General features: G+C 37.7%; 1 protein-coding gene across 1 annotated transcript in view; it reads right to left on the bottom strand.

The window, feature by feature from the left end:
* Positions 1–27,900, bottom strand: part of VPS13C (vacuolar protein sorting 13 homolog C) — a 194,547-nt gene that overhangs the window by 155,357 nt on the left and 11,290 nt on the right. Inside the window, 8 exon segments of the mRNA XM_038418760.2 lie at positions 509–566; positions 13,254–13,334; positions 14,003–14,062; positions 16,198–16,257; positions 17,269–17,378; positions 20,109–20,174; positions 24,180–24,242; positions 27,196–27,297. Of these exon segments, the coding sequence (XP_038274688.1) occupies positions 509–566; positions 13,254–13,334; positions 14,003–14,062; positions 16,198–16,257; positions 17,269–17,378; positions 20,109–20,174; positions 24,180–24,242; positions 27,196–27,297 (600 nt within the window).

Raw genomic sequence — 27,900 nt, 5'->3', positions numbered from 1 at the left:
CAAAGAATTTTGGGGGAGCTATTTCAAGACTTAACTGTTGGTGTACAAAAGGAAAATATTTAACAAGAATCATTTCTTCTGGTTTTTTTAAGCTTTTGAATTAAGTTTTATTGTTTTTGAAGGAAGAGACTTGTCTTCAGCTGCCTCATTTTTCAGGTTTCCCCTTGCACCCATGATGTCCAATTATGCTGCCTCTACAGTAGTGCCGAGTCATTTATGAAAATAGGATAAACAGTATCTGTAACCTCTAATGTCAAAAAAGTGGGGGAAGTGGAGGAGAATGAGATGACACCATGGATAAAATTTGTAATGTCTTCTTTATATAGCAAACAAACTAAATATGGCACAACCTATCTTCCTCTCCCTCTACAATCACAAGCATTATCACAGGTCTTGTTTAACAGACTATTTTAAATTATCACAAAAATTGACTTTTTATTTTAAAAACCTTAAACACAGCAAAGTACTCACAACTGCTGTATCCAAATACACTCTTCAACATACTTACTATACTGGTAGTTTTTAGGCTGATTGCTGCTAGAAGGAACTCCTCTTTTTAGCTGATCCTGCAATTGGAAACAATTTAACTTTATGAGGCTTTGGCTGTGTTGATTACTACTGTGTAGAAAGTTCTTAGTGAGCTGTTAATTGAGTCAAACTGAGCCTGTGTTTCAAGTTCACACACTGTCATTTTGCAGATCAGATGGGAAAAAGTTTAACGCAGCAGTTTATTTAGAACTCCTTAGCTCTTACACTGCTGCTCTCCAGCCAAGTCTTCTGTTTAAATTTTCCCTCTATCTTTAATCCAGGGTTTAACTTTTAATTCAATTGAGCTTCTCTCAATTCCAAAACTATCAAAGCCAAACACTGGAGATAAAAACAGTGACGCTTTAGATTTTTTGTTTGTTTAAAATACCATCTGATATGCAACCTGAGTGTAACACTTCTTATGCCATAGCAGTGCAGTTACGCGCACTCCATATTCGTGAGTCTGAAGAATACAACATGGATCTATGCTTATGTAAATACACCAGAGTCTCAGAAAAGCAGATACAGTATTCAGCGTAGAAACAATTAACCAATTCCCCCGTTTATGACCTGTGGGTAACCAGTCCACGGCTAATCCCAGAGTATTGGAAGGTAAAAACAAAAAAACAGCAAGCATTATAAATAATCCATTTACACAATGGAAAGCTGCTCTACAACAACTGCTCTATTGTGTGCAAAGTAGCAGATCTATCCAACACCACCAAAACTACACCAATAATCCCAGGCAGCAGAACTATATGCACTTCAAGTTAGGCCTCTAAATGCTCTCTGTACAGAAGATATTTCCAACCGAAAGGAACAGAACTCTGTCACCACCATTTCATTGCAAGACTGGAATATAGAATTGTGCCACACAGCCCAGAAATGCCTCAAGAGATATGGAATCCAGACAGCAGTCTAGGCAGCTCCTGTTCCTTCAGGTGAGAAAAAGGTATGAGAATAAAGTGCCTCAGCATACACTCTTCAACCACAGTAGGTCAAAGGTAACAGAGCCAAAATCATGACTTGCTATCCCCTTTGTAGCAAAGAATTCTCCTTTCTGAATATGGTTGTGACTAGCTTCTACAACTAGGAGATGAAGGAAACAAGCTTATCAGTAGGCGGGTCAGATGCTTTTGGCTTTTATATCGTGTTACGCAGTCTCCCTGTATGAACATTTCGGTAGGTACTGATAACTCTGTTTCTTGTTTTGCTGTATATTCTGAAAATAGAAACTTTTCATGTCTACCTTGGTCATGTTCCCACATTTCAAATACCTTTTGAAATTACTGTATGTATGAAAACTGCATTATATTCTTTTTACTACAGGTTTTAGATTAAAAATATCACAAGGTGGCCAAATTAGGTGCCTGGTTTAAGTATACTTGTAGAAATTTTATTTTGGAAAAAAAACAAAACATGTATTTTATATCACTCCAAAAAAAAAATAAAATTAGTCATGGGAAGCACTTGAAATGTATTGAAATATAATATAGGTAACAAACTGCAAATCATATTTATCCCCAAATATCCCTATTTAAGAACGAACTACAATTCAGACAAAAATGCATCAATGTTTGCCTACCAGATGTTACTAGAATACAGTGGATAGTTTACACAAGCGTTTATTGGAAAGATAACCAGATATTAAAAAAAATCATGTTTTTACCAGAAAGGGATTTTGTCACAACAAATTTCTTCCAAGTATTCTATTCCCCAGCTTCCTCTGTAAAGCTAATTTGTAATTTAATAAGAGGTAGCTTTCTATTAACAATATTTGTATTTCATCATATATCCTGTCTGCTGGACTATATTAATGAAAGCTAACAGTCAAATAGGGATATTTAATATGCAATAACCCATCTCGCAAACAAAGTTATATTTTTGTTACTTAGAAACACCAAGCCCATTGCCCTAAAAATGACAGATTGCTAAGGCTTACACAATTTATCACTAAGACAAAGCAGACTAATTAGCCATTTATCAAACTAAGTTCTTGAGAATAAAGCTTAAAATTAAGACCCAGACATCCTGTTTAGAAGGAAGAACTAGTCCTCTGGGAAACAGGGTTTACTGAACATTATGTAAATTAGATGTTTTCCTCTGAATAGCATGGAGCAGAATTCTACTCTTATTACAAAGATAGAACTACGGAATATATAGGCAAGCGTCGATCCACAGATCATTGTATACATTTAAGAGGTCTAGTCAGATGCCTGATAAATCCACTTCTGGATGACAAGCCCAATTGAAGAGCAACACAGCTTGTTACAAATTTCACAGATCCATGCATTTTACTGAATAAAAGCATTGCAAAAAAATCCCAGCACAGACATTGGAAACTGAATTTACAAGTTTAACAATTTTATATTTCTGTTTAGTTTGTATTTTAATCTGTTTCTCTGTTTAAAAATCTTCATATACTGTTCCATTTTTTGCAAAGCTTAACCTATATTAATACTAGTTTGAAAAAAATTGTGGACAGAAAAAAAAAAAAGGTCCTTTGCTTAGTAATTTAGCCTTAAATTTTCATCTGCTGAAAGATCTCTCTGCTTCTTTAAGTGTCTCTCTCTCCTCCATCACCTTTAAAAGTGTACTAGTAATGGAGTCTGAACAGCAGCAACAAGCAAGCTAAAAGGAAAAAGTGCCTGACTAAAAGTCAGAGGAGTGAAAAAAGGGAGGCCCCATTATTTTGGGCACAGAAAGCAGCTGAGGCTTTGGGCAGTGAGCACTAATTTTGCTTAAGCAATGTTGTTAGTCTTTACTTTTTCCTTTAAGGGTAAGAGTCTGAGATGATAACCCTAGGGGCAATGGGGTGAGGGGGGCGGGGTGAGTAGCATAAGAGTTGCCTAGGTGACCAGTTCTTCACCCCAGCGACCCTTGATACAGAAACAAGTCAAAATTAATTTTTTCCCATTCCATCCAATAATGGTAGATAACCAGATGTTTTTGCTAAAATAATCTATAAAAATGATTTTGACATGTAAAATCACTATCATAATATACTTCAGAGATTAAGATTAATTTGATAGCTCATGCTTCTCAATTATAGGTTCAGTTCATCTGTAAGTTTGGGAAAACATCTCAATTAATTCATATTTAAAAAAATTGTGTCATTCCCATGAAAGTTAGACACTTCTACTCTAAAATGGAGATCTTAGATGTTCCACAGTTCTACCACACAATTCTGCAGCCAAGGAATCATGGGGTCCCTACCACAAAGGCCAGGGAATCCTGCCCACACTTGCAACCAGTTAGAGGGATTGCTACCTAACATGAAGAAAAGGAGTACTTGTGGCATCTTAGAGACTAACAAATTTATTTGAGCATAAGTTTTCGTGAGCTACAGCTCACTTCATCGGATGCATTTGGTGGAAAATACAGTGGGGAGATTTATATACACACACAGAGAACATGAAACAATGGGTTTTATCATACACACTGTAAGGAGAGTGATCACTTAAGATGAGCCATCACCAGCAGCGGGGGGGGGGGGGGGGGGGGGGGGGGAGGAAAACCTTTCATGGTGACAAGCAAGGTAGGCCATTTCCAGCAGTTAACAAGAACATCTGAGGAACAGTGGGGGGTGGGGGGGAGAAATAACATGGGGAAATAGTTTTACTTTGTGTAATGACTCATCCACTCCCAGTCTCTATTCAAGCCTAAGTTAATTGTATCCAGTTTGCAAATTAATTTCAATTCAGCAGTATCTCGTTGGAGTCTGGTTTTGAAGTTTTTTTGTTGAAGGATAGCCACTCAGGTCTGTAATCGAGTGACCGGAGAGATTGAAGTGTTCTCCAACTGGTTTTTGAATGTTATAATTCTTGACGTTTGATTTGTGTCCATTTATTTTTTTACGTAGAGACTGTCCAGTTTGACCAATGTACATGGCAGAGGGGCATTGCTGGCACATGATGGCATATATCACATTGGTAGATGCGCAGGTGAACGAGCCTCTGATAGTGCAGCTGATGCGATTAGGCCCTATGATGGTGTCCCCTGAATAGATAAGTGGACAGAGTTGGCAACGGGCTTTGTTGCAAGGATAGGTTCCTGGGTTAGTGGTTCTGTTGTGGTTGCTGGTGAGTATTTGCTTCAGGTTGGGGGGCTGTCTGTAAGCAAGGACTGGCCTGTCTCCCAAGATCTGTGAGAGTGATGGGTTGTCCTTCAGGATAGGTTGTAGATCCTTGATAATGCATTGGAGATTTTAGTTGGGGGCTGAAGTGATGGCTAGTGGCGTTCTGTTATTTTCTTTGTTGGGCCTGTCCTATAGTAGGTGACTTCTGGGTACTCTTCTGGCTCTGTCAGTCTGTTTCTTCACTTCAGCAGGTAGGTATTGTAGTTACAAGAATGCATGAGAGAGATCTTGTAGGTGTTTATCTCTGTCTGAGGGGTTGGAGCAAATGCGGTTATATCGTAGAGCTTGGCTGTAGACAATGGATCATGTGGTATGATCTGGATGAAAGCTAGAGGCATGTAGGTAGGAATAGCGGTCAGTAGGTTTCCGATATAGGGTGGGGTTTATGTGACCATCGCGTATTAGCACCGTAGTGTCCAGGAAGTGGATCTCTTGTGTGGACTGGTCCAGGCTGAGGTTGATGGTGGGATGGAAATTGTCGAAATCATGGTGGAATTCCTCAAGGGCTTCTTTTCCATGGGTCCAGATGATGAAGATGTCATCTATGTAGCGCAAGTAGAGTAGGGGCATTAGGAGACGAGAGCTGAGGAAGCGTTGTTCCAAGTCAGCCATAAAAATGTTGGCATACTGTGGGGCCATGCGGGTACCTATCGCAGTGCCGCTGATTTGAAGGTATACATTGTCCCCAAATGTGAAAGAGTTATGGGTGAGAACAAAGTCACAAAGTTCAGCCACCAGGTTTGCCGTGACAGTATTGGGGATACTGTTCCTGACGGCTTGTAGTCCATCTTTGTGTGGAATGTTGGTGTAGAGGGCTTCTACATCCATAGTGGATAGGATGGTGTTTTTAGGAAGATCACCGATGGATTGTAGTTTCCTCAGGAAGTCAGTGGTGTCTCGAAGATAGCTGGGAGTGCTGGTAACGTAGGGCCTGAGGAGGGAGTCTACATAGCCAGACAATCCTGCTGTCAGGGTGCCAATGCCTGAGATGATGGGGCTTCCAGGATTTCCAGGTTTATGGATCTTGAGTAGCAGATAGAATACCCCAGGTCGGGGTTCTAGGGGTACGTCTGTGCGGATTTGTTCTTGTGCTTTTTCAGGGACTTTCTTGAGCAAATGCTGTAGTTTCTTTTGGTAACCCTCAGTGGGATCAGAGGTAATGGCTTGTAGAAAGTGGTGTTGGAGAGCTGCCTAATAGCCTCTTGTTCATATTCTGACCTGTTCATGATGACGACAGCACCTCCTTGTCAGCCTTTTCGATGATGCTGTCAGAGTTGTTTCTGAGGCGGTGGATAGCATTGTGTTCTGCACAGCTGAGGTTATGGGGCAAGTGATGCTGCTTTTCCACAAGAATCGGTCCTATCTCGGGGCCTCTCCTTTTGCCCCTCCACCCCCACGAACATGATACAGTTCTGTGGTGACCTAGAATCCTATTTTGGACGTCTCCGACTCAAGGAAAATTTCCAACACACCTCTGACCAACATATTAGCCCACAGAGACCTTCCTACCAACACTACAAAAAGAAGGATTCTGGGTGGACTCCTCCTGAAGGTCGAAACAGCAGACTGGACTTCTACATAGAGTGCTTCCGCTGACGTGCACGGGCTGAAATTGTGGAATTAAATTTGCAAACTGGATACAATTAACTTAGGCTTGAATAGAGACTGTGTAATGACTCATCCATTCCCAAAGTAAAACTATTTCCCCATGTTATTTCTCCCCCCCACATAACCCCCCACTGTTCCTCAGATGTTCTTGTTAACTGCTGGAAATGGCCTACCTTGCTTGTCACCATGAAAGGTTTTCCTCCTTTCCCCCCCCTGCTGCTGCTGATGGCTCATCTTAAGTGATCACTCTCCTTACAGTATGTATAATAAAACTCATTGTTTCATGTTCTCTGTGTGTGTGTGTGTGTGTGTGTGTGTATATATAAATCTCCCCACTGTATTTTCCACCAAATGCATCCGATGAAGTGAGCTGTAGCTCACGGAAAGCTTAGGCTCAAATAAATTTGTTAGTCTCTAAGGTGCCACAAGTACTCCTTTTCTTTTTGCGAATACAGACTAACACGGCTGCTACTCTGAAACCTACCTAACATGGTTCAGTTTGTGCACACAACTGTGTTTTTTACATCCGCACTTATCAAGTTCCCTAATCTTTTCTCTATCAGTCCATTCTGAAGCTCTGGACAGCTCATTGTTTCAGCAAGAGAGAGAGTGCACCTGGAGAACATGGCCAATGAGTTGTGTCATGGCCAATGAGTTCAGGGCAACTGCACCCTTAGTGGTTCAGCAAGGACATCCATTCTCAGGCTTCCAAGCTCCTTAGCTGTTGCCTTTTTTGGGTGGAGACCCATGTCTCTCTCTCTCCTGACCAGAGTAACTCCATGATTAACAGTTCCCAGTCTATACTGCTTTATTCTCAGCAAAAGATAAGCTGCCTAAGCAAGCTTCACTTGCCTTCTCTTCAGATGCTAATAAAAGAGTGATAGCCAACAAATGTAAGATACCACACAGCACTTCTCATGCGAGCTGATTTCATTCTTAAGGTGAAAGCACTATAGAGAAAACATTAAAACAATAAAAGACTCTACACACATGCTAATAAGCTTACCAGGTATCACCTCAAACTTAACATTGGCTCTGTGAGGAAAAGCCCTTCAAAACTCCACCCGAGGGATTTCATTGTGGTTTCAAGTTCATCACAGCTTCTGCTCAGATCATGCACCCTCACAAAAAGTTTAGTCTATCTTTTATACAGTTTGGGGGTCTTTGATCCGGAGTTTCCAGCAATAGATAAAGGGTCTCTCCCAGGGTGTAGCTTCAACAGGCCTCCCAAATACCCACTTCACACATCTTGTCCCAAACCGTTCTTTGGAGTTTCTAATATTTACATTAAATCACTTCCCTACAAGTTACATACAATAACACAAACAATTGCATTTTTAATACAATGGACCCCAAAGATATTAAACCTAATTCAATAAGATTTAATTTAATTCAGTGAAGTTTATCTTAATTCCATACAGTTTGTCCAGGATATTGTCAGTCTGTCAGGAGCAACATACTCTGAGATGTCATAGTGCACAAACAGATGGGAGCAAAGATGAACAACCAAACCAGTTAAACAAACATGGTTTGTCTCATCTCTGCTACAGGGGAATAAAACAAAATTATGTGCCAATTTAGGTGATAGGCAGAAGCCAAAACAATTTAGCTGACATAACTACAGAATTAACTATGTTACTCCAAAGTTGTTTAGAGCAGAAGAACAAATTTTTTAAGTGACTGGTTACACACTATTTAAAGCTTAAAACTTATAGGGCAGTATATTTTTGCACTGAGTCCATCAAAAAGCAGGGAGGGCATTAACCTATTAACTGCTTATCAGCAGAGTGTAGACACATTCCAATGAAGAACAGGTTCTTGCTGGATCAGTGTCCTGGACAGCCATCCCTGAGCCCTGACTTCTTCCCCATGTAAAGGAAGCTGTGGAAAGCATAGAACAAAGTAGAGAAGCTGTCATTATTCATGGAGTTTCTGACTGTGATAATCACCACCCTGCACTTTAAGCAGGGGGCGGGGTGCGCACGGGGGTTGTCTGGCAGGCCAGGAGAAGAAGGCAATGCTTTCTGGCTTGCAGGGAGGAGGGGAAACAAAAAACTGCTGGAAAAGCAGTCAGCATGGTGGATGACTCACCACCTAGGAATGAGGGGTTTAAAAAGGTCAGTTGGGCCTGGACCCCCTCTCATCACTCAGCAGGGTCGCGGGGGGGGGGGGGGGGAGGGAAATTCCCAGGCCCCACAGGGAATTTTCAGGGGCCGCCGACAGGAGTTTTCAGCGGCACTTCGGCAGCAGGTCCTTCCGTGCCGCCAAACACACCCAGAGTCAAGGAAGCTGCCGCTTCTTCTGCTCCGGGTCATCAGTGTCGGGCCCCGAAGATCCAGAGCGGAATGATACCCGCCAAAGACCCCAGGCCCACTGAATCCTCTGGGAAGCCCTGTCACTCAGAGCAGGCTAGGCAACACCCACGCTCCCTCCCTATTTAAGTCACAAATATCCCTTCCCCCCCCGCTCCGTTAGTTGTGGGGGTTTCACATGCACTGCACATTTTATCTGCTGGGTTACTCCCAGACATCTAATAATAAAGTTGTGGCCTGATTAAACCCATCTCTAATGTCTCCTGTCATTCTTTCGGCATAGCCACACAAATATGTAAGCAGTCTTTGTCCTGGCAAAGATGCAAAAGACCTCATGCTCGAATGAGGTCTTAATCTGACCTTGAAAGTTTATTCACGCTGTGGCAGTTCAGTTTTGTATTCTGTAATGATCATAGAAGTTGCAATAGGTGGGGAGGATGACATCGTATGAGGTCCACTCCTCAAATTTTTTTTTAGTTCTTCAATCGCCCCACTTTTACTGTCTTCCAGTTTTCTACTCTTCCTTTACCTCCTTTTTTTGTTTCCTCTTAAGTCAGCCTTTTTCATTCTTTCAATGTTATCATGCTCTTCAGATCTACTTTTCTGTATTCACTTAACAAGTCTCATGAGTTAGAATTAAACCAATCTTGTCAATATGTGAACCTTATCACAATCAATTTTCACACAGATAGACCACCTCAGTTACTTATTTTTGGAAGCCACTCTCCAACTTGTCTTCTATAAAATCCATGCACAAATCATCCCGTTATAAAATCCATGCATGCAGCTATCAAATATTTCCTGATAATGCAATTTGTGGATTCTATGCCCTATAGTAATTAGTACTATATGTACTAATTATTGGTGAAAAAAGCGTATATACAATGTACACTTAAACACAAAAGGGATCAATGGGACAAAAAACAGCTAATTAAGTGGATACTTGTAAACTCTAGTGCTGATGGAAAATGGATTTTCCATCTCATGAAAAAAGTTGGTTTTTTTTCCATCCTTAATCAGGACGAAAAGCCAAAATTTAGAAATTTTCTCAAAACAGAACTCATTAAAAATTTGTTTTGGGACAATCAAAATATTTGATCTCAATGAATCTGAAATGTTGTTTCAATTTTGACCCTTTTTACCCAAAAGATAAATTCTGAAACAAGAAGTCATTTCAAAATGAAAAATTGAAATGTATTCTGAAAATGTCAAAATGGGGCATTTTCCAAATGTTTTTCCATTTTTCTACATGAAATTTAGTTAAACAGATACAATTTTATGTAAAATTTTGGTTTAATCAAAATGGTACTTTCTAACTGAACACTTGACAAAGGTTTTCTGACCTGCTCTAGTGAATACCTTTTGTTAAACCCTCAGCTACAATTTTTGTCACCCATATTCATGTGACAGTCACTAAGTGCTTAGGTAAAACCCAAATGAGCACCTTCAGTGCTTATACTACCGTTCTGATACACTAAAGAGCCAGGTTGGCACTTGCCTGCAGGCTCCACGTGGAGCATGTTACCAACCAGTGCATATTGTTCAGGGGCAAAGCACACAAGCAACATTTTCATAAGTAAGGAGCTACAGAATTGGCCATACAGGACAGTTCAGCCACACCCACCGGTGTCACACTCCACCTCTTCCTTTGAAACGTCCATTTGTATTCAACTTCTGCTAGTATCCATGCACACACTCCCCCTCCAGGGATATTTTTGCCTGTGTTCAAGCTTTTGAAAATTGAGTCTGAGTGTAATTATTTCTTAAGCCATCAGTTAGCTAAATGGACAAGCTTCACATTGGAATCATCTATTTGAACAGATCATACTCCTTCATGACCTGTACAGAAAGGTAAGTAGTTTACATAGGTTTTGACTAAACATTCACATCAGTAAGTGAAAAAATTTTCAATTTAAACAAAAATTAAATGCGTCTTCAAAAACTTTCAAAGCAAGGTAAAACTCCCGTATAGTACTTCTGAAAGCATTCTTCACAAAGGACAATAAAGCTGCAAGATACTGAACAATGTACTACTTCAATTAAATAACAAATCTCAAAGTACCATCTGTTAGTCATTACTTAAAAATGAGTCAATCAATTTAATCACATTATTGAAGCAGCCACATGATGTAATCTGCTTACTAGTAAATGGTAATTTGGCACATCAGAGGTCTTTAACAAGTGCACAGAAAAAAAGGCTTACATTTGTCCATAGTCACAATTATTATCAAAACCCAAATTAATTGTGATTCAAAGCTAGATTGGAAGGGTCTACAGGGTTTCTTAAATCTATAAACTGGCTTTGAAGAAATGTAATAGCTAGCTAATCATCAGCTTTGTAAGAGGAAATACTAGATTATGAATACAGCAGAATGTAAACCTGCATGATAGTCACTTTAAGTTTCTATTTCAGTTAAACTATCATGGCGAGGCTCGTATTTTAATGCATTATGTTCACAACACCTGCTTTTGCCAGAGCTAATCTCACAAGAAGATAATTTATTAATATTGCAAAGAAAGGGAAACTGTTACAGAACATACTAAGTCTTCTTTGCCAGTTAATAGAGATAAAAATTGTGTATATAAAAAATTGCAATATTCTATGATTTATTGCTCATTTAGATAATAACTTGAAGGAATTAAAACGAGACTTCCTGATTTAAACCTAGGCCTGGCACGCTCTCTTAGCCCAGACTTTCAAGCTGTGGTCAAGTCTTGCCCTGGCCCTCATGTCAGCTTCATTACTTTTCTCAAACACATACAAAATACCGTTGCTATGACCATCTTCCTGGCTCATAATATCAACTCGACTGGATCTCCCGCATCCACCACTATATCTAACACAAGTTCCTTCTGTTTGTCTTTTAAAGCCCATTGCTGTTTAGCCCCACCCTATCTTTCATATATACAAACTTATCGAGCTGTTGATCTTTATTTCTCCTCTGCCAACAATCGCAGCCTTGTTCATACAGTAGTCTGCTTTTCCCTCATGTCTCTCCATCTTTTTGTTAATGTTGCTCCCTATGACTGGGGGGGTTGAGGGGGAACAACAAAATCTATAAATCACGACCTTATCCTTCAAATTCCTCCTCTAAAACTATCTCTATTGCGAGGACTACAAGTCACTTCCATCCAGCAGTGGTTAGTCAAGCTGCAAACATGGACTTCCATTTTAATGCTGACCTAATAGAACTAGGTTGATACTCCCACCCTGCCTTATTTGGTTTTATTGATATGTCACATCCTATCCAACACCTGAACTGTAAGATCCCTGGGGCAGGGAATATCTTTGTTACTTGGAGCCATAGATGAGAACTGTTACAATATCATCATCATCATAGTCAGCAATGGACTACCAACACCAGTGTAGCTTGGACCTTCCTGGTCTGGCTTCAGTCGGTCCCATCCACCGCCTCCCTTTCCCTCTCTCAAATGTTCTCCTGGCTTTCAAAGTGGTCAGGTTGTGGAGATGTCTTGGCCTTCTGGCCAACTCACAAAAAGCCCACTCCTTCCAGAGTAAACCTCAAGTCCAAAACAACTAATATGCTGTCCCAGACTCGCTGGGCATAGCCCTTTCTCCTCAAGAATCTGTCTTGTCTTTCACAATACACTCTCAGCAGTCCCCTTCCCTGGGGCTCTAGCCAGTGCCTTCATGCTACCCTTTTTCATAAGTGTTCCTATATTACTTCACTAGGTGGCAGCGTAAGTCTCTCCAGCCTCCCTTTAACAGCAGAGGACCTGCATCCCTTCCAATGTAACAGCACATGGGAACCCACATTCACCTTTTGCTATGGGAACCCTAAACAACCAGATTATTTGCCTCTAAAATATTAACCTGTCCTGCTTCTTCCAAACGCCTCTCTCTACATTGTCAATCCTCCTGGATGCTCTCCTACTCTTGATGGAGAGCTGACTCCCAGGTCTCTTCTCTCTGACATCTTCTTCTGATCTCCCAGGTCTACTGCTCCTAGGATTTCCACTTATGACTGCTCACCACAGTCTTCTCTTATCCCCATCAGTAGGTCATGTGACTAAACAAAACCCTTGACACATGACTTCAGCACTCATCTCCTTCCCAACCCTTTTTATGGGCTAGCTTACCCTGTGATGGGAGCGTAGTACAATAGAGTCCTCATCTCTGATTCAGATTTAAGGTGCTACCATAATGAAATTAAAAATGCTATGAATGGAGAAACCAACACAAAACCCAGATTAAGTTACTAAATGAGAAAAAAAATTAGGTAGCCCACAATCAATTTTTGAACAATATAAGTAATCATATATGAGAAGAAATTATAATCATCCAACATTGTGAATTCTACAGCCGTAGTACTTGATAGTGTTTATGACCTCACAAATCAATGGGATAATGCACAACAGTCAGCGGAACAACCAGTAAATATTAGCATGATCAGTTCCTAAATTCATTATTAGATAATTAGAGGGAGTGGGGGGAATAAAAATCAGACACCCAGCTCTACTAGCTTTGCCTAAAAATTGCCTTAAGATCAGAGCACAACACACACTACAAAGGAGATTTTACACCAGAAATGGGAGTTAGGCACCTAATTTCTATTTTTGCATTTGAAATCTCCCTTATGAGGTTAACCTAATAGTATGATATTTATATTATATAACCATTTACTATATGCAGACTTCGAAATTACCAGTATTTGTTCACGGGAGCCATGATAATACATCTCGCTATCCACATTCCAGTAGGCACTGAGGCAATCAAGACGCAGGAGCTGCAAAGTAAAGAAAACTCAATGGATTCCGCAATTTATGAAAATAAACAATATGACTTCTATATTAAATGAAATAAGCTTTCAATGTATATGAAAACCCTCATTTTGATGGTAATTTATTTTTGCCAAGTTTGATTTAAATGTATTGCTCAAAAATCTGGCCTTCTTTTCCTACTTCTGTATCTGAAGTCTATTTGTGAGAGTAAAAGAACGAATGCAAGGGGTGTCTGGTTAAATTTGCTTTTTGAGGTCAATATTTCATTCCTTGAATAAGAAAGCTGGAATCTGCATGAGGTTAACAATATTTTAGACTTCATTTAATGAACAGATTGCTGCTTGTGCTTAGTACGAGGACCCCATTTACCCACAGAGTTGAAAACAAATGCCTTATATTTAAACAGTGATCATGGTTCTACTTCTCACTAGTTATAAAAAGGAAAAACAACTGAAAAACAAGGGCATAGGGAATGAAGAGCTACAAAGTAATAAAAAAAACAAAAACAAAAAAACACAAGTTACAGCACCATTATTTCCTTATTTTGGTTCATTAAACCAGTATGTTTCCCCACCCACCCTTTCATGGACTACTGAATTCAGTTAATTTATCAGTGATATTTTGGTCCAATTTTCACTCCTGACCCAGGTAATAATGAACTTTGACTAATTACCTTGTATATGATTTTTGCAGCTTCATTTAAAATGGAAGGTGTCCAGTTTTCATTGGCTGTCTAGAAATTGAAAAACATTAGAAATTATTCCCCATAAAGCAATCTTCAATTCATTATGTAACATTTATTTCAAAGGGTTTTTTTTAATCCTTTTTAACCTGAGAGTGTACAGATAACTTCACAATTTACAACACTTAACATACATTTAAACAATGAAAGCCAAAATAGCCTGGGGGGGGGGGGGTGAGATATCCTGTGAACAAATTTTGCAAACAAATTTTGATGGCTGGTTTTGAAAGTTTGACCACTTATGTTGATGTATTTCATGTTTCAACACCTAGTCCCATTTACAAGGCTCAACAGCACTTCAGACACAACTTTTTACATTTTACCATAAAGGGATTTTAAGACTTACATAACCCAATATGTTTAAAACCAGTTTCTCTAGAATGTATAATTATGGATGTTAAAAATTTATAACTCCTAAAATGATTTATATTTAAAGGATTGAATGGTTTATGTTCATGTAAGGCTAAACTTGTGTGTGTCGAGCTACGAAGTTCATCAAGTTTAGACAGAGTCAAATATACAAAATTCAGTATTTATTGATGGAAACTGACACCCAGTTCCCAGCTCTCAGAGCCAGGTATAACCCATGACCTAGCATTTGCCTGACACTGACGGGAGAGTAAATTCTCTCTGCTTTCAGAGGGCCACATAATCGATCCTATGCCAAATAGATGTTCACTTTTTTCACTGAAGAAGGCATGGAACCCTCCACTCCCTACTGCTATGTAACCAAGCTGTGATCTAGGAATAGGCTTTCCATAACAAAACAAAATGTACGCTGGCCCAACAACGTTTAGGAGCATGACACGCCTCACTGAACTACCCAGATCCTACCCAGATCCTCTAAGGCTTTGTTGGCCACGGAATTTTCATATCCAAGGACTAGAGATCCAGTTTGTTTGGCTATTTGTTTTAAAGGAGGTGCAAAACAAACTTTCTTAAAAAACAAAAAACCTTACAACCCATATTACAGATCAACAATAAAATCAGGGAAATTTGTGGATCAATAATGCCCCAACCAACCTGACCTTAGCTGTGGGGAAGTCACTCTAGGCCTTACACCAGCTAACCACACAAAAAGAAGGCAACGACTGGAGTGGTTCAAGCCACACGACACTTAAAATTATCTCAGAAAAGGTAATGTCCTCTGGCACCAGTCACGTGGTCCCAAGAAACTTCTCTTTCCATAAACTCAGTGGCAACAGAAGATAAGGTGCTTCCCACAACTGGGAGTACGCAGAGGCTACCTCAAACAAGCATTTCAAATATCACATACATAAGGAATAACACTCCAGAATCACCATGGCCGATTATACCCTTTTTTTAAAAAAAGGATATTGAACTAGGATTTGAGACCTTCATGTAAGTAACATGAATACGAAGATTAAGGCTGGGGATTTCAAAAGCCCTCCATGCTGAGCTAACTTTGCTCTCATTGTGGCCAGTGCCAAGTGCCAGCTTCCACAGAACTTACAGAATACTGTTCTAGATTTTTCATCTAACATCAAAATGTTAAGCCTCTCCAACAGATCAATGATACAAAGAAAGTTACATTTGTTTTTGCACTTTTCGAGTGTTACTGAACATTAAAGGGTGCATCAAAATATTAAGCAAAAATATCCATATACGATTTTTCTCTTTTCCTGCAGATGTTTTCTAGTTAACTAGCACTAAACTTGTGTTTTCTATGAATTCCTTGTACCTAGTAGCTGACCTAGAAAAAAATTGTTCCATGTACTGCATGTGTACTGCAACATGGAATTGTTTCTCCTATTTTACCTAGGACAGGTTATTGCAAAATCAGCAGAAAACTCTTCCTTCTATCCAATTACACAGAGGAGCTGAAGCACAAGGTCAAGTGACATAAATTAGGCCACAGATGGACCTTCCCTACAGGCTCTCAAGCCCATGTTTGACCACAAAAACATGAATAATATTTTTAGAGAGACAGTGATTGTTTGTTTTTATTTTCAACTACATGCACAGCTTTAAGTAAACAGACCCAAGTATTCCGTTTACAAATCTGTTCAGCAAGTCTATATTAATGTTCTCAATCCTGTAACCATGTTATTGATCGTAAGTTGAATTAAATGAAACAAACAGAGCTAAAAAACAACAAACATTACCAGTAAACTAAGTTCACCCAACGTCACTCCCAAAGAAAGTGGTCGAAGAGGATCTGTGATCTACAAACACAAAAGGATAAAAAGGAAATTTTATTTAAAATATTGTATTATTTTATGCAGCAAACCAAACACCTATCAGCTCATTAGACATCTTAAAACAGTTACTCCATTTTGTAGCCTTGGAATTTAAATCTTCAGTGTAACATACACTTCACTGTAATTAGCTATGCCCTTGATAAATCAGACATCACGCAGGAACTTCTAAGGAAGCTTCCATTAATCTGTCCCTTCATTCAGTTTAGAGGGATTATTTCTAGCCTCTTCTTCCATCTAACTTTGAGTTGAAAAGCTCTCTTTTAGTTGGGGAGATCCAACCTGTTATCCTCCACCCCACGTCCCATATCCCCGTCCTCGCTTTTCCATACAAACCAAATGGAGACACTCTCCAACCAACAGCTGTCTTGGTTACATCATTCTGCTTTTTAAAGGCTTCTCTGAAGTTTCACCTTCAAATAGGTCCTAAAGTGAGGCTATTTAAGAGGACATTTTTCTAAGCCTCAATACAACTTTTCCCTCGTCAGGTGTGTAACTTTCACAGTTAATTCCTAGCCTCTCTCTTTTCCCAAAAGAAATATGTAAAAAAGTCAAGTTTTTAACATGAAAATCTTCCATTATTGATCTAAATAGTATTAAGACTCCTTAAAAATGTTGTGGAGTTTGGTTTTTTTTTTGTTTTTTTTTTTAGAATGGATGCCTACTATTCTGTTCCTGCCATAATAAACTGAACAATCAACAACCTCAATTGCTTATAAAAAGACATGAAAAGCAGCTGTCTGTCCAAACTAGAGGGCCAAGTCCAGCTATATATCACAGCATATTAAGTTTTCAGTCATCCTGGGAGGGCTTTTGTTTTGCTTGTATTAAACACATGAAAACTTTAAGTTGGTTGAAAACTTCAAGTCTACAGAGTACACAGTGCAGATAGAAAATAGCCTATTGTCACAATGAGAGATCTCTCAGCTGAAATTTGGTTTAAGAGAAAGCAAAAAAAAAAAAGTTTAGGACACTTACATCATCCTCATATTTAACATGAATGCCGGTGATTTTGACTTGTACATTTTTTATAACTTGAGTTGCCAGCTTTTCCAAGAAAGTATCTTTTTTCTCTGCCTTTGGCTTATCTAAGGAAAAAAAAAGTTTAAAACAAACATCAATATTAATTATATTCATTACATTTTGCCCAACTATACATACAAAGTTTCGTTCACCATATTTCAATAACTTCATACTCCTATTCACATTAAGTATTGCCATTTAAGCTTTAGTCTAAACTGTGTAGAGCCCTTTTGTGCTTAAAATTAAAAATATTAAAGCTTAAAGAAAGAAATTTAAAAAGAATGGAACAATTAAAAACTAGTTTGAATTTCAGATATTAAATACAGTATGAATGGAGACAGACAGTTATGTTAGTTGACAAACTATATACTGTACTAAAAACTTCAGCAGACCTTGAAGAGACAAAAGCAGCAGCTTTAGTTTATCCCTCTCGAGTGGACAATTTCCCTGATCCTTTGCCCAACCATAACATTCTGTTAATCTTTTTATATTAAAAAAAATGCATTCTATGGAGTTCTATAAGAGTTCTGCCTATACTGATATTCAGAAGGTATGATTTTAGTTCATGAAGTGTAACAAAAAAGAGCTAGCAACACACGATCTGCACTATAGTTATATTTCCACTTAAAGCCAGATGCTTCTAACCAACCAACTTTAATCTTTCAGGCTGACATTTTTCAAACCCAATCTCTGCTCAGAGTTCATTTTTTTCTAGTTTGAATAAACCCAGTTTTGAATAAAACTGAAAAAACAAGTTTTACCCATAATGAAACAATGCTTTAGAAATGGCCTAACAGTGCCAGCACTGGTATAGATAAGAGTAGAAAGGTGCAATTTGGCAGGTGATACTCCTCAGTGACGGAAAGTAGTTTTGAGAGAGTACTGGTGAAAAATGGTTTTGATCTGATCAAGTTATAGGGTTTGATTGGCACACATGAGTGTGCTATCTTCCAAGTAAGACTTCTAAAGCCATTTACAAGTGGCGATTTAAGCAAACAAAGCTGTAGTGCATGTGTACAGGGCTGACTCAGCTACATAGTCAATGTGTTTCTCTCCTCACTGATGAATTCAATGAGACATGGCTTCTTGAAACCTTGTTCATTCTATATACACCTTATGAGTAATTGGAATTTCATGTGACTGGGACACAGGCTCTTGCACTGTAGAAGAAAATGCTATGCATGGCTATCAGCGGTTGTATACATGAATGTGCATATACTGTATACATTTAGGCTTGGAAGGATTAGATTTTTTATCTGTAAATGTCGATTTCACTGTACCCAAAAAGATAAAAAATATTTTCATCAATAATAAGTGAATAGGCTAAGTCAGAAAAACGCTACTTAGGAACTTATTAAAGTTCGATTTAAGAACATTTACTTTGTGTGTATTCTGACATGTGATGTTGACAATTTGTGTTTTAACAGTTATAAAGCTTTAACTTTCAGAATCAAAACATCTACTGTCATTAAATAGTTGTGTGCCCCCCCACTGTCTGACTCCCCCTATAATTTCCCACCACTGTGAAAATGTAAACAGACAAAAAAATGGGGAAAATGCTTACAAAGAAACATGGATATTATCTGTAGAAAATATTTTTTTTAAATCAAATTCTGCCAAGTTATGTACAAGTGACAGGATTAAGGCTGTCTTAAGGTTGCATATATAACCCCATCTGACATTTGAATGCTTAATCTTGAAGACAACTATTTTATGTATAATTTGTCCTTAAATATAGAATATATAGTTATTATGAATTGTACACATATAAACATCAACTATATGACCCCAAGTATACATGCACCGTATAGCTCACTTCAAGAGAAAAGTGAACATATCTATCTCAAAAAAACTTCACGCATCAAAGTTCAGTAGCATTTTGTTCAAAAATGGAAAGGTGCATGTGCTTCTGAAGGTGAATGAGGACATTGCTCACTCAATGGAAAGCACAATCACAAACAAACAAAGCAAACATCAGCAACTTTGAGCAGAAATGCGTGCAGCAAAAACTGTATGACAAGACCACGGACTCATCATTCATTTTTCCCCTCATTTATATATTGCACATTTCCACCTAGCTCCTCCCAGGTATGAAAAATAATCCCAAAATACCCAAGGAAGTACCTTCCATTTCCCGCCCCCGCCCTTCCATCCCCTCTAATTAATCCATCTGAAGCAGGCTCCCAAACTCCCACTGACTTTCAGTAAGGGATGGGAGACTATCTGCCTTTCGTGCCTTTGAAAAGTCTTCATATTTATTGCTTTATGTACAAATCAATCAATAAGAAAAAGTGAGCCTCAGCACTGACATTAACTTTATCAGAGGATGTGAATTCTATTCTGTATATGCTTTGCAATAGCTTATCTGCCTACAGTAACTCTGTTCGGAGTTTGGCATATTATTTATTTATAACAAATGCTAAATAAAGTGGAGTTGAGAAAAACATTGATGGCACAACAGGAAACCATTGTCATGTAGGCATCACAAGCCTCTTGATATATGACCACAACTATTTTCACATTATGGAATAATTTGACACAAAGAAAAAAAAAATTCTTGTTTTAAAATCTTGTGCTTTCAAGTAAAATTCAAGCTAACTGAAGTTTTATATGCAGAAGATAGGTCAAATTCTGCGATAAAGCCTGTTAACCTAAATTTTCCACTACACTGAAATCAATAGCATTATCCCAGCTGCACAATGGAGGAGAAGAATTTGGCCCTGGAAGTCTATTTTTCCCATTTGCTATTAAAAACCAAATACAATATGCAATGTAGAAGGCTACATTGTACCCACCTTTTGAGTGATCATGACTTTTAAAGGGTTTCTTAAAATGCTTTTTATGCTTTTTACGCTTACGTCCTTCTCAAGGCAGGCAATTTTGTGAGAAAAGGATAAAATTCAAGTTAGTAAAAGTAAGAAGGAAAATGAGGAAAAGTAGGTAACTGGCTTTCTAAAAAGAAAATGATTCATCTTAAACAGCTGCCTTTCTTCAAAACCTTTAAAATATTTCAAATTCACTCAGCGAAGCAACATGCTATCCTGTATATTTTATCATCTGTTTCCAATTCTCTCTCATCTTTCAGTTATATACATAGACAGACAAATCCACATAAAAATGGTTAGGGTTTGGGTAGGGAAACAATGTTTTTGTTCTGAAAAAGGGTAGTAGAATTCCACATGTGAAAGGTGTACCTGTTAGCACCCAAAACTGTCATCCATTAAATGGCCTCAGTTATTTTTTGGTCCAATCGACAAAGACACAAAAAGCTGAACCAATACAATACTTCAAAGCAGTTACTTAAATACATGGAGTGGAGAATAAAAGACATTTACATATGGATGGGCCATCAAGGCCACTCCTTCCTCGCAGGGTCACAAAACACAGGTTAAAATGGTTTCAGTGAGAGCTATTCATTGTATGCCCAGGGTGCATTTATCCATGCTCTTCTTACACTGATCCAATGAAGAACACTAAAATAATTTTTCCATGCTTTTTGTATCATCATTTTAAGAATGGGAAGGATAAATACACATCCAGTGTATCATGTACACATATTAATCCTTTGAGATTCCAGTTTAAACATGCTATTTCAATGCACAATAATGGCTGCTAAATAAATCTATTTAAATTTACTGAAACTTGTCTTCCATCTCATATTTCTGAACTAAATTTTGTCATTTAAGTCATTGAATTACATTACTTCCTTTAATGAATATTGGAGTCATATGTTATTGAGTCTGTATAACCCAAACCTTGGACCTGGTCCTGTGAGGTTATGTGGTTTTACTGTTAGTGGGGAAAAAAACAAAACAAAACAAACCTCTCTCCACAGCTCAAGCTCATGAAATCATGGATGCATCCTTATTTTAAAATCCTTTTAAAAAAAAAAAAAAAAAAGACACTCACCCTCTGCCAAAAATCCTCCCATTGACAACTAGAATGTGCCCTGAAAGCTGGCTCGACATATTTTTGATACACAAAACTTCAAAGGGGTTCCTTTCTGAAATTTTTGCAGAGTTAGTTTCACTGTTTTACCTGCTTACCAAAAAAAATATTATATATATATATATATCTCAAATCACACCACACAGATATAGGTGGAATTTGACATTGACTTGTAAAAAGCAGTTTTCAAATGTTAAAATAGTAAAATGTGAGAGAAAATTGCCATTTTTTGAAAACTAGACATTCTCCATGAAGAAAACTTAATTTTTTCATTGTGAGCCTCTGGCTAATTTTCAGAACTGAAGGCAAATTCCAATATCTTGTAAAAATTATTCTTCATTTGTTCCTTGCCATTTTGGCCCCTTCAATTTGAAAATAAAAGTTCACTGATCCATTTTCCAGGTCAAGTAATGAAGGAACTGAGCCAAAATAAATAATATTCTTTCCTTAGTTTGTGCTTTGTTTTGTGCTCCCAGATTAGATTAAATTAGTTTTTTCAAAAATTAGTCTTTTATTTCCCCCTCCATCAGCCCTATGACATCAAAACAGCAGAATTAAGGCTGTCTGTTTGAATTCTGCATCTACTTGCTTTTAACATAAACCTTAATTCTGAATTTCCTGAGTTAATAAATTATCATTTTTGGGACAGTTAAAATATTCTTGTAATTCTTACACCTTTAAGTAACTGATACATTCTGTTAACCTTACTTCCAGCTTTATATAGTTGTATATCTGGGGTTATACTACACTGCTTCTTTTTCAGGAAAAATATACCAAGTACACAGTACTACGGGCGATCTAAGTATCCACTAAGTCTGAGAACTGTAATAATGGATAATTTCAACTAACCACATTAAAACAAATGTTTTTGTACTTGTATTGGTGTTTGATATATTTATTAATGCTCCAGGAAAGAGGAAGAACAGTGTGGTTCCCAATTTTATAATAATATAAATAATATAATTTTAAAAATATCTAAATTAATCAAGGCTACAATAGATTAAGGAAATTCAGTCATCTTTAATGAAGTTGCTGGGTGAAAGAACAGCTTATTGACATAAAAACCCAGGGTTGACTAATGTTAGATAATGCTTGCTACAAGGATTAACTTCAAATATTCTTACACGTTGCTTGGTTCTACATCAACTTTAGCCATGTACAGGGAAAAGAGTTGGACATCACTTAAAATCTGTGTTCTCTGTTTAACACACAGTGGTGGGGGGAAAAAAGGGGAGGGGGCAAATACAATTGCTACGCTACATAAAAAATATAGGCTAGAAAATACTAAAAACCCACTATTTAAAGACCAATGGCATACCTAAACCTTAAATACTATGTTCTGATCTGATCATCCCATCTCTAAGTGCAGAAAGAGATACATTTCTTGAAATCATAGTTAGAGACACAGAAAGATTTCTGTAAAAGGACTGTTTAATTTCAAGAGATACATCAATAAAAAAGAAGATGTTAGGTGTACAAATTAATTAATGGTACAAAAGAGGTCTCATCTGCTCATACTTTCCCTCTCTTATAATGTAAGAGCAAAGGGTCATGCAATGAAATTTCAAAATGCATTTAAAACTGTTATCAAGATACACTTTTTTAAAAAAAACACAAAACCAAGTTCACCTGTGGAATCCATAGCTACGTGTTATCATCTGATAACACAGTAGTATATTAAGTGATATTAAATACATACAGATCATGTGAACATCCGCAGTTAGGCTGGATGGGATTTTTTTTTTTAAACAGAGATTAATGCCCTGAAGATTTAGGGCTTAAATCAACCATCAACTGCTGGAGGAGATTATAAACAAACTCCCCCAACGCAAAAGCTATTTCACAAGTGTCTAATGCAGTCTTCTCTGCACCATCCTCAAAGTCATCTATTATTGTCCAGTCTCCCATCTGACTGTGGTTAAGAGGAATCACTGGTATGATGCAGTATGGCAATTCTTATATGGGTAGTTGAATATTTCCTAAATCCTTAATAAGTTTCCTTAGTCTTAAGCGATTGCTTTTTTGTAAAGAACATAATAGGTAAATACAAGAGTAGCATTGTCACCCAGCAATCCCAATTTCAACAGCCTCAAGGTTAAGTGGACAAAAACTGATTTATTTGGGGTAGCAGTGGGAGAGAGGAGAATGGATTGTATTAAAAACAAAAAACTAACACTGATTTCAACTAATATATGGCAACTTCTTTGAATTAATCAATCATACAACTCTAGCACCTTTCAGCTAAATACCATGGTTACATGAGAACACAAAACACGATCATGTCATCTCGTATTACAAGAAACATGTGGCCAGACCTTCAACTGGTGCAAATCCACTTAGTTTCATTGGCTTCAATGGAACTGTGCCTGTTTGCAACAGCTAAGGACCTGGCCCAGTAACAGCCACCTCATAAAAGAAGACTGGATGCACTATTAAGGTAGTAGTACAGTTTGGCCTTGAAACAGCAGTTCAGACAGACCTTAACGAACACAGTTAGAATACAATAGAATGATAATTGATGGGGACGTTTTCAAAGGCACCAATAGCAGGCGAGATATTCCCACTGTAAGCCAATGGGATTTGGGTGCCCAACCGCCATCTGTGTCTTCGAACGCTCCTTGAGAAAAATCAATACTGTTTTTAGTGACACTTGAGAGTAGAACCAGACTTCACTGTTTTCTATTTATCTTTCTTTTGAAAGCAGGACTCTCATAACATTCAAGTAACATAGTATGTTATTTTTCCAACATTCTCTCAGTGACATGCTACTTAATATCTTGTTTCCAGAGCCTTCTAAATTTCACTTCTTGCCAACATACTTGACTATCAAGTATGTGAGTTCTGATACTGTCAATGATAAAATTAAGCTTTTTTATTTTTTTTTAAAAGGAAGAAGGTAATGAGCCATGCATACCCACCAGGCTTGTTATCCTTGCAAACAAAGCTCTCCAAGCCATATATGGTGTCTCCTGAATGAGTGCCTTGATCCACATGGCAGCAATAACCAAAAATACAATTTTTTAAAAGGAAATCTACTTTCAAATTTCAGAGCAAATGAATTCTTTAAACTTCAAAGCACATTTACATACCATTTAAACACAAGGATAATCCTTTCCTGATATTTAGAAGATAAACGTAAACATTGCAAAATGATTCATTTGAAAAACTTGTTTTTTTAGGCATGTAAGTTACTTGTTTAAACTTAGGTTTTTTAACACATATGCAAGTAGTTTTAAACTAACACAATGGACAAAGCTCTGGCAGTTTTTTGCATTGCCCACAATATACAAAGTCTCATTTTCTTTAATTCCTTATCTAATACCCAACACACTTATATACAAAGGTGGTCTGTCTCCTTCCTCCTCTCCCCTCCCCAAATGCACTGTGTCACTTTTCTAGCTATATAACTTCGGGAAGGAGCAACCAACTCCCATCAAGTGTGTCCTTTTGTGGCAGATAAGGGGATGCAGGACAGCTGCAAATATTTAGTAAGTAGTTGCAAACCAACTGGCAACACCTCTCGGCAGGGCATGGTGAGATAACTGGTGGCTTGGCTGCCTCTGTCAAATGCCATCTAGGCCTTATGACGAGGATAGCAAGGCAAATAAAGACCCGCTTAAAGTAAATCTTCACAGGGCAGCTGGGATTCATCAGCCTTGGCAGGCAGCTCACCTTGGAGAAGAAAGCTCCAATTTCAAACCAAAAGTGTCAGGCTTAAACAGGCAGCCTGTAAAGCTTGTCCAGTAGATACGCTCATGTACATCTGAAGTGTACCCCAGAGGGTTATGGCATTCCCCACAAGTGACATACAACAGCTGACTGTTGTAACTGGGCAAGAGTTTTCTAGCTATAGACCCAGTTTTCATGTAGTTCTGAGTTTAAGTACTACTTCTAAAAATTGGCATTTTTTTAAGCCAATGAAGAGCTTCTCTTAATGTGTAATTAGTGAGTAATAGGCTTCCCACTTCAAATTGTTTTTGCCATACATTATGTACACTAACAAATAGAAAAGCATCTTGATCACGACTATTATTAAGAAAAGCATGTTGGGAGCCAGGAGTCCACGTACATCCCAAAGAAAGAACCGTCACTTCTCACTTCACTGAAGGAACATCTGTGGAATGAGATTCACTCCTCCACTCTGGCCCTTTACACTGTGTGAAAGGTCCAGAGTGGCGTAAGTGAACCCTAAAAGCCTCTCTGAGACACAGCATAGAACCTCAGCAGTACTGTCTTTTCATGAAGCAATCAAGCTACTAATTAAATATGTAATATCTCACATTTCTTTTAGTAGTCCAATCAAACTCTTCTAATAATACAGATGATTTACTGAGGGCCATAGCCATTATGAAAGTTTCATCTTTCATAATGTCTTAAACAATATTCCTGTTCCGTATGCATAGACAAGCCCTAATTATATCCAGTTACCAAGACAACATCAGCTGATTCTGTTGTAATAAAAGAGCGTGATGCCTTCCCTCAGAAAGCTGCACATTAACAGTATTATAAATGCTTGTATAGATAAGATGATGAATTAAGTATGTAACGTAGAAAATAGGCAAATTGGTTATTAATTTGTCTGGCACTTGCCCCATTCTACCATAGTTCTGCTCGTCTAATGAGCAGCAGTTGTAATTTATGTAGTAGTCAAGTCTGTAACTCTGATCATTTCTATTTATGCATATGATTCTTTGATAATCTTATCGCGCATGTCCATTTGGTGCAATCAGTATTACATGAATTCACCATGAAATCTACAGTTCTTGGAATGTTAGAAGAACATGTGCAAGGAATAAGGGCTTTTCTCTTCACTGTAAATGGAAGCCAACCATGTGCAGTTTAAGGAAAGCATTAGCTTGCATTTCAAAGTAGCACAAAAAACAGGAAAAATAGAATAAAGTGTGAAGATTGTGTGTTTAATTTTCAAAGAAACTGTACTCCAAAGTTATTTTTAAAGATGTTTTTAAGTGTTATTTAATTTTCACCAACTTCAGAGTTATCATGAAAGTGAAATGATCTGCACCCCTATAAATTGTAGTCACCTATTTACCTTAACGGACACAACATAAGCAACAATAGTTGAAGACTCCTCACGCTACCTAGCTAATGAGTCTCACCCCGACTCAGATGGGTCACCTAGGGTAGACAGTATTTAATTAAATCCTTGGCCTTTATCAGGACTGGGAGGCACAGGTGCCAATTAAGCCAGTGATTTTTGCAATATGGACATCCATCCGAGAAGCCAAACAGCTATCCATAAAACAGCCCCTACTGACCTGGGCCAAAAATTAAGTGGCGAAAGTATTTTCGACTTTAGCATTTTCGTGTAATTTCCTTGCAATTATTTAATGGTCCTCTTATTTATTAGCCATTATTCTAACACTGACTAGAAATCCAGATGTCATAGCACAAATCAAAACCAAACTGATCATCAGATGCTTAACATGAAAAACTGCAAATATAAATTTACTTATTATAGCACCAAAATTACAGTATTTTTCACAAAGTTACCTGTAGGCTCATTATTTCCTTACCCTTAACAAAACTCAGCTTGAAAGAATTTCCAAAACATATGTTAATATACCAACATCCACAGCTAAAACATACTTGATAACAAACAGGCTGCCATTCTACAGCTGCATCAAGATCTACATTTTGGTATTGTTTGAGGTAAGGCATATATTGTATATCGGATAATCAACTTCACATTTCTAGTGGGCATTATTAAATAAGCATCTGGAGAGTAAACATGCAGGATTACATCTCTTACTTTAAGTTTCACAGAAATTATTGTTTTTAAAAGCATGAAAATTACATCAATTAAAATGTTGAGATGTATCACTTTGAAGTCAGTCATAGAATAAGGTTTCTCTTACTTCCACAGTACTGTCTAAGTCCCTGAAACTTTTAATTAATTTTGTACACATACAATACCTTTCTCTGCTGATTTCTGCAGAGCTTCTTCAATTCTTGATAGCTCTTTTTGCTTATTATCCTGCAAGTATTTTTCTTCCTTCTCCACATCGTATTTAATGCCTAGAAGACAAAAATTAGGATAGATTTCATGTTTAAATTTAACATACAACTACCCAAATTAAATAAAAGCATAATATAAACAAATATAATTATTAATTAATTAATATAAATGAATTAAAGCCTAATTAATATTTAGTACCTAATACTCACTAATATGAAGCTTACAAGATACCCAAGGGCTTGTCTACACAAACATTTAGGTCACAGTAAGTCGGAGCATGAATCTACCCTACACTAGCCTGCCATGGACTAACGTAACATGCTTTGACCTTGTCCTCTTTGAAACGGGACAAGATGTGTGTGTAGACAAGCAATAAATGTTATACAGGGAGCTTACAAATTTCACAGGTGTTACTTGAACTAGCTGTCAAACTAAGATGGCCACATTATAGATTCCCTCAAGGACTCTTACAAGGGTGAGCCTTTAGACCCTTTTTGACCTGTCTATAGTTGTGGACCTTTTAAATAAATATGTTGCACAAGTGTTATTATAGCTGAAATCCTTCATGACCAAATTTATTTGTTTTGCAAAATGTTCTGAAAAGAGAATTACCACTATCACCACCAAATTATTCATTTCAGGTCTTATCAAGAAACTTGGCA

Source organism: Dermochelys coriacea, chromosome 10, assembly GCF_009764565.3.
Source record: "Dermochelys coriacea isolate rDerCor1 chromosome 10, rDerCor1.pri.v4, whole genome shotgun sequence".
In the NCBI taxonomy this organism is placed as follows: Eukaryota; Metazoa; Chordata; order Testudines; family Dermochelyidae; genus Dermochelys; species Dermochelys coriacea.
Note: the sequence above shows the minus strand (reverse complement) of the source record. Positions and strands in the feature narration are given on the sequence as shown.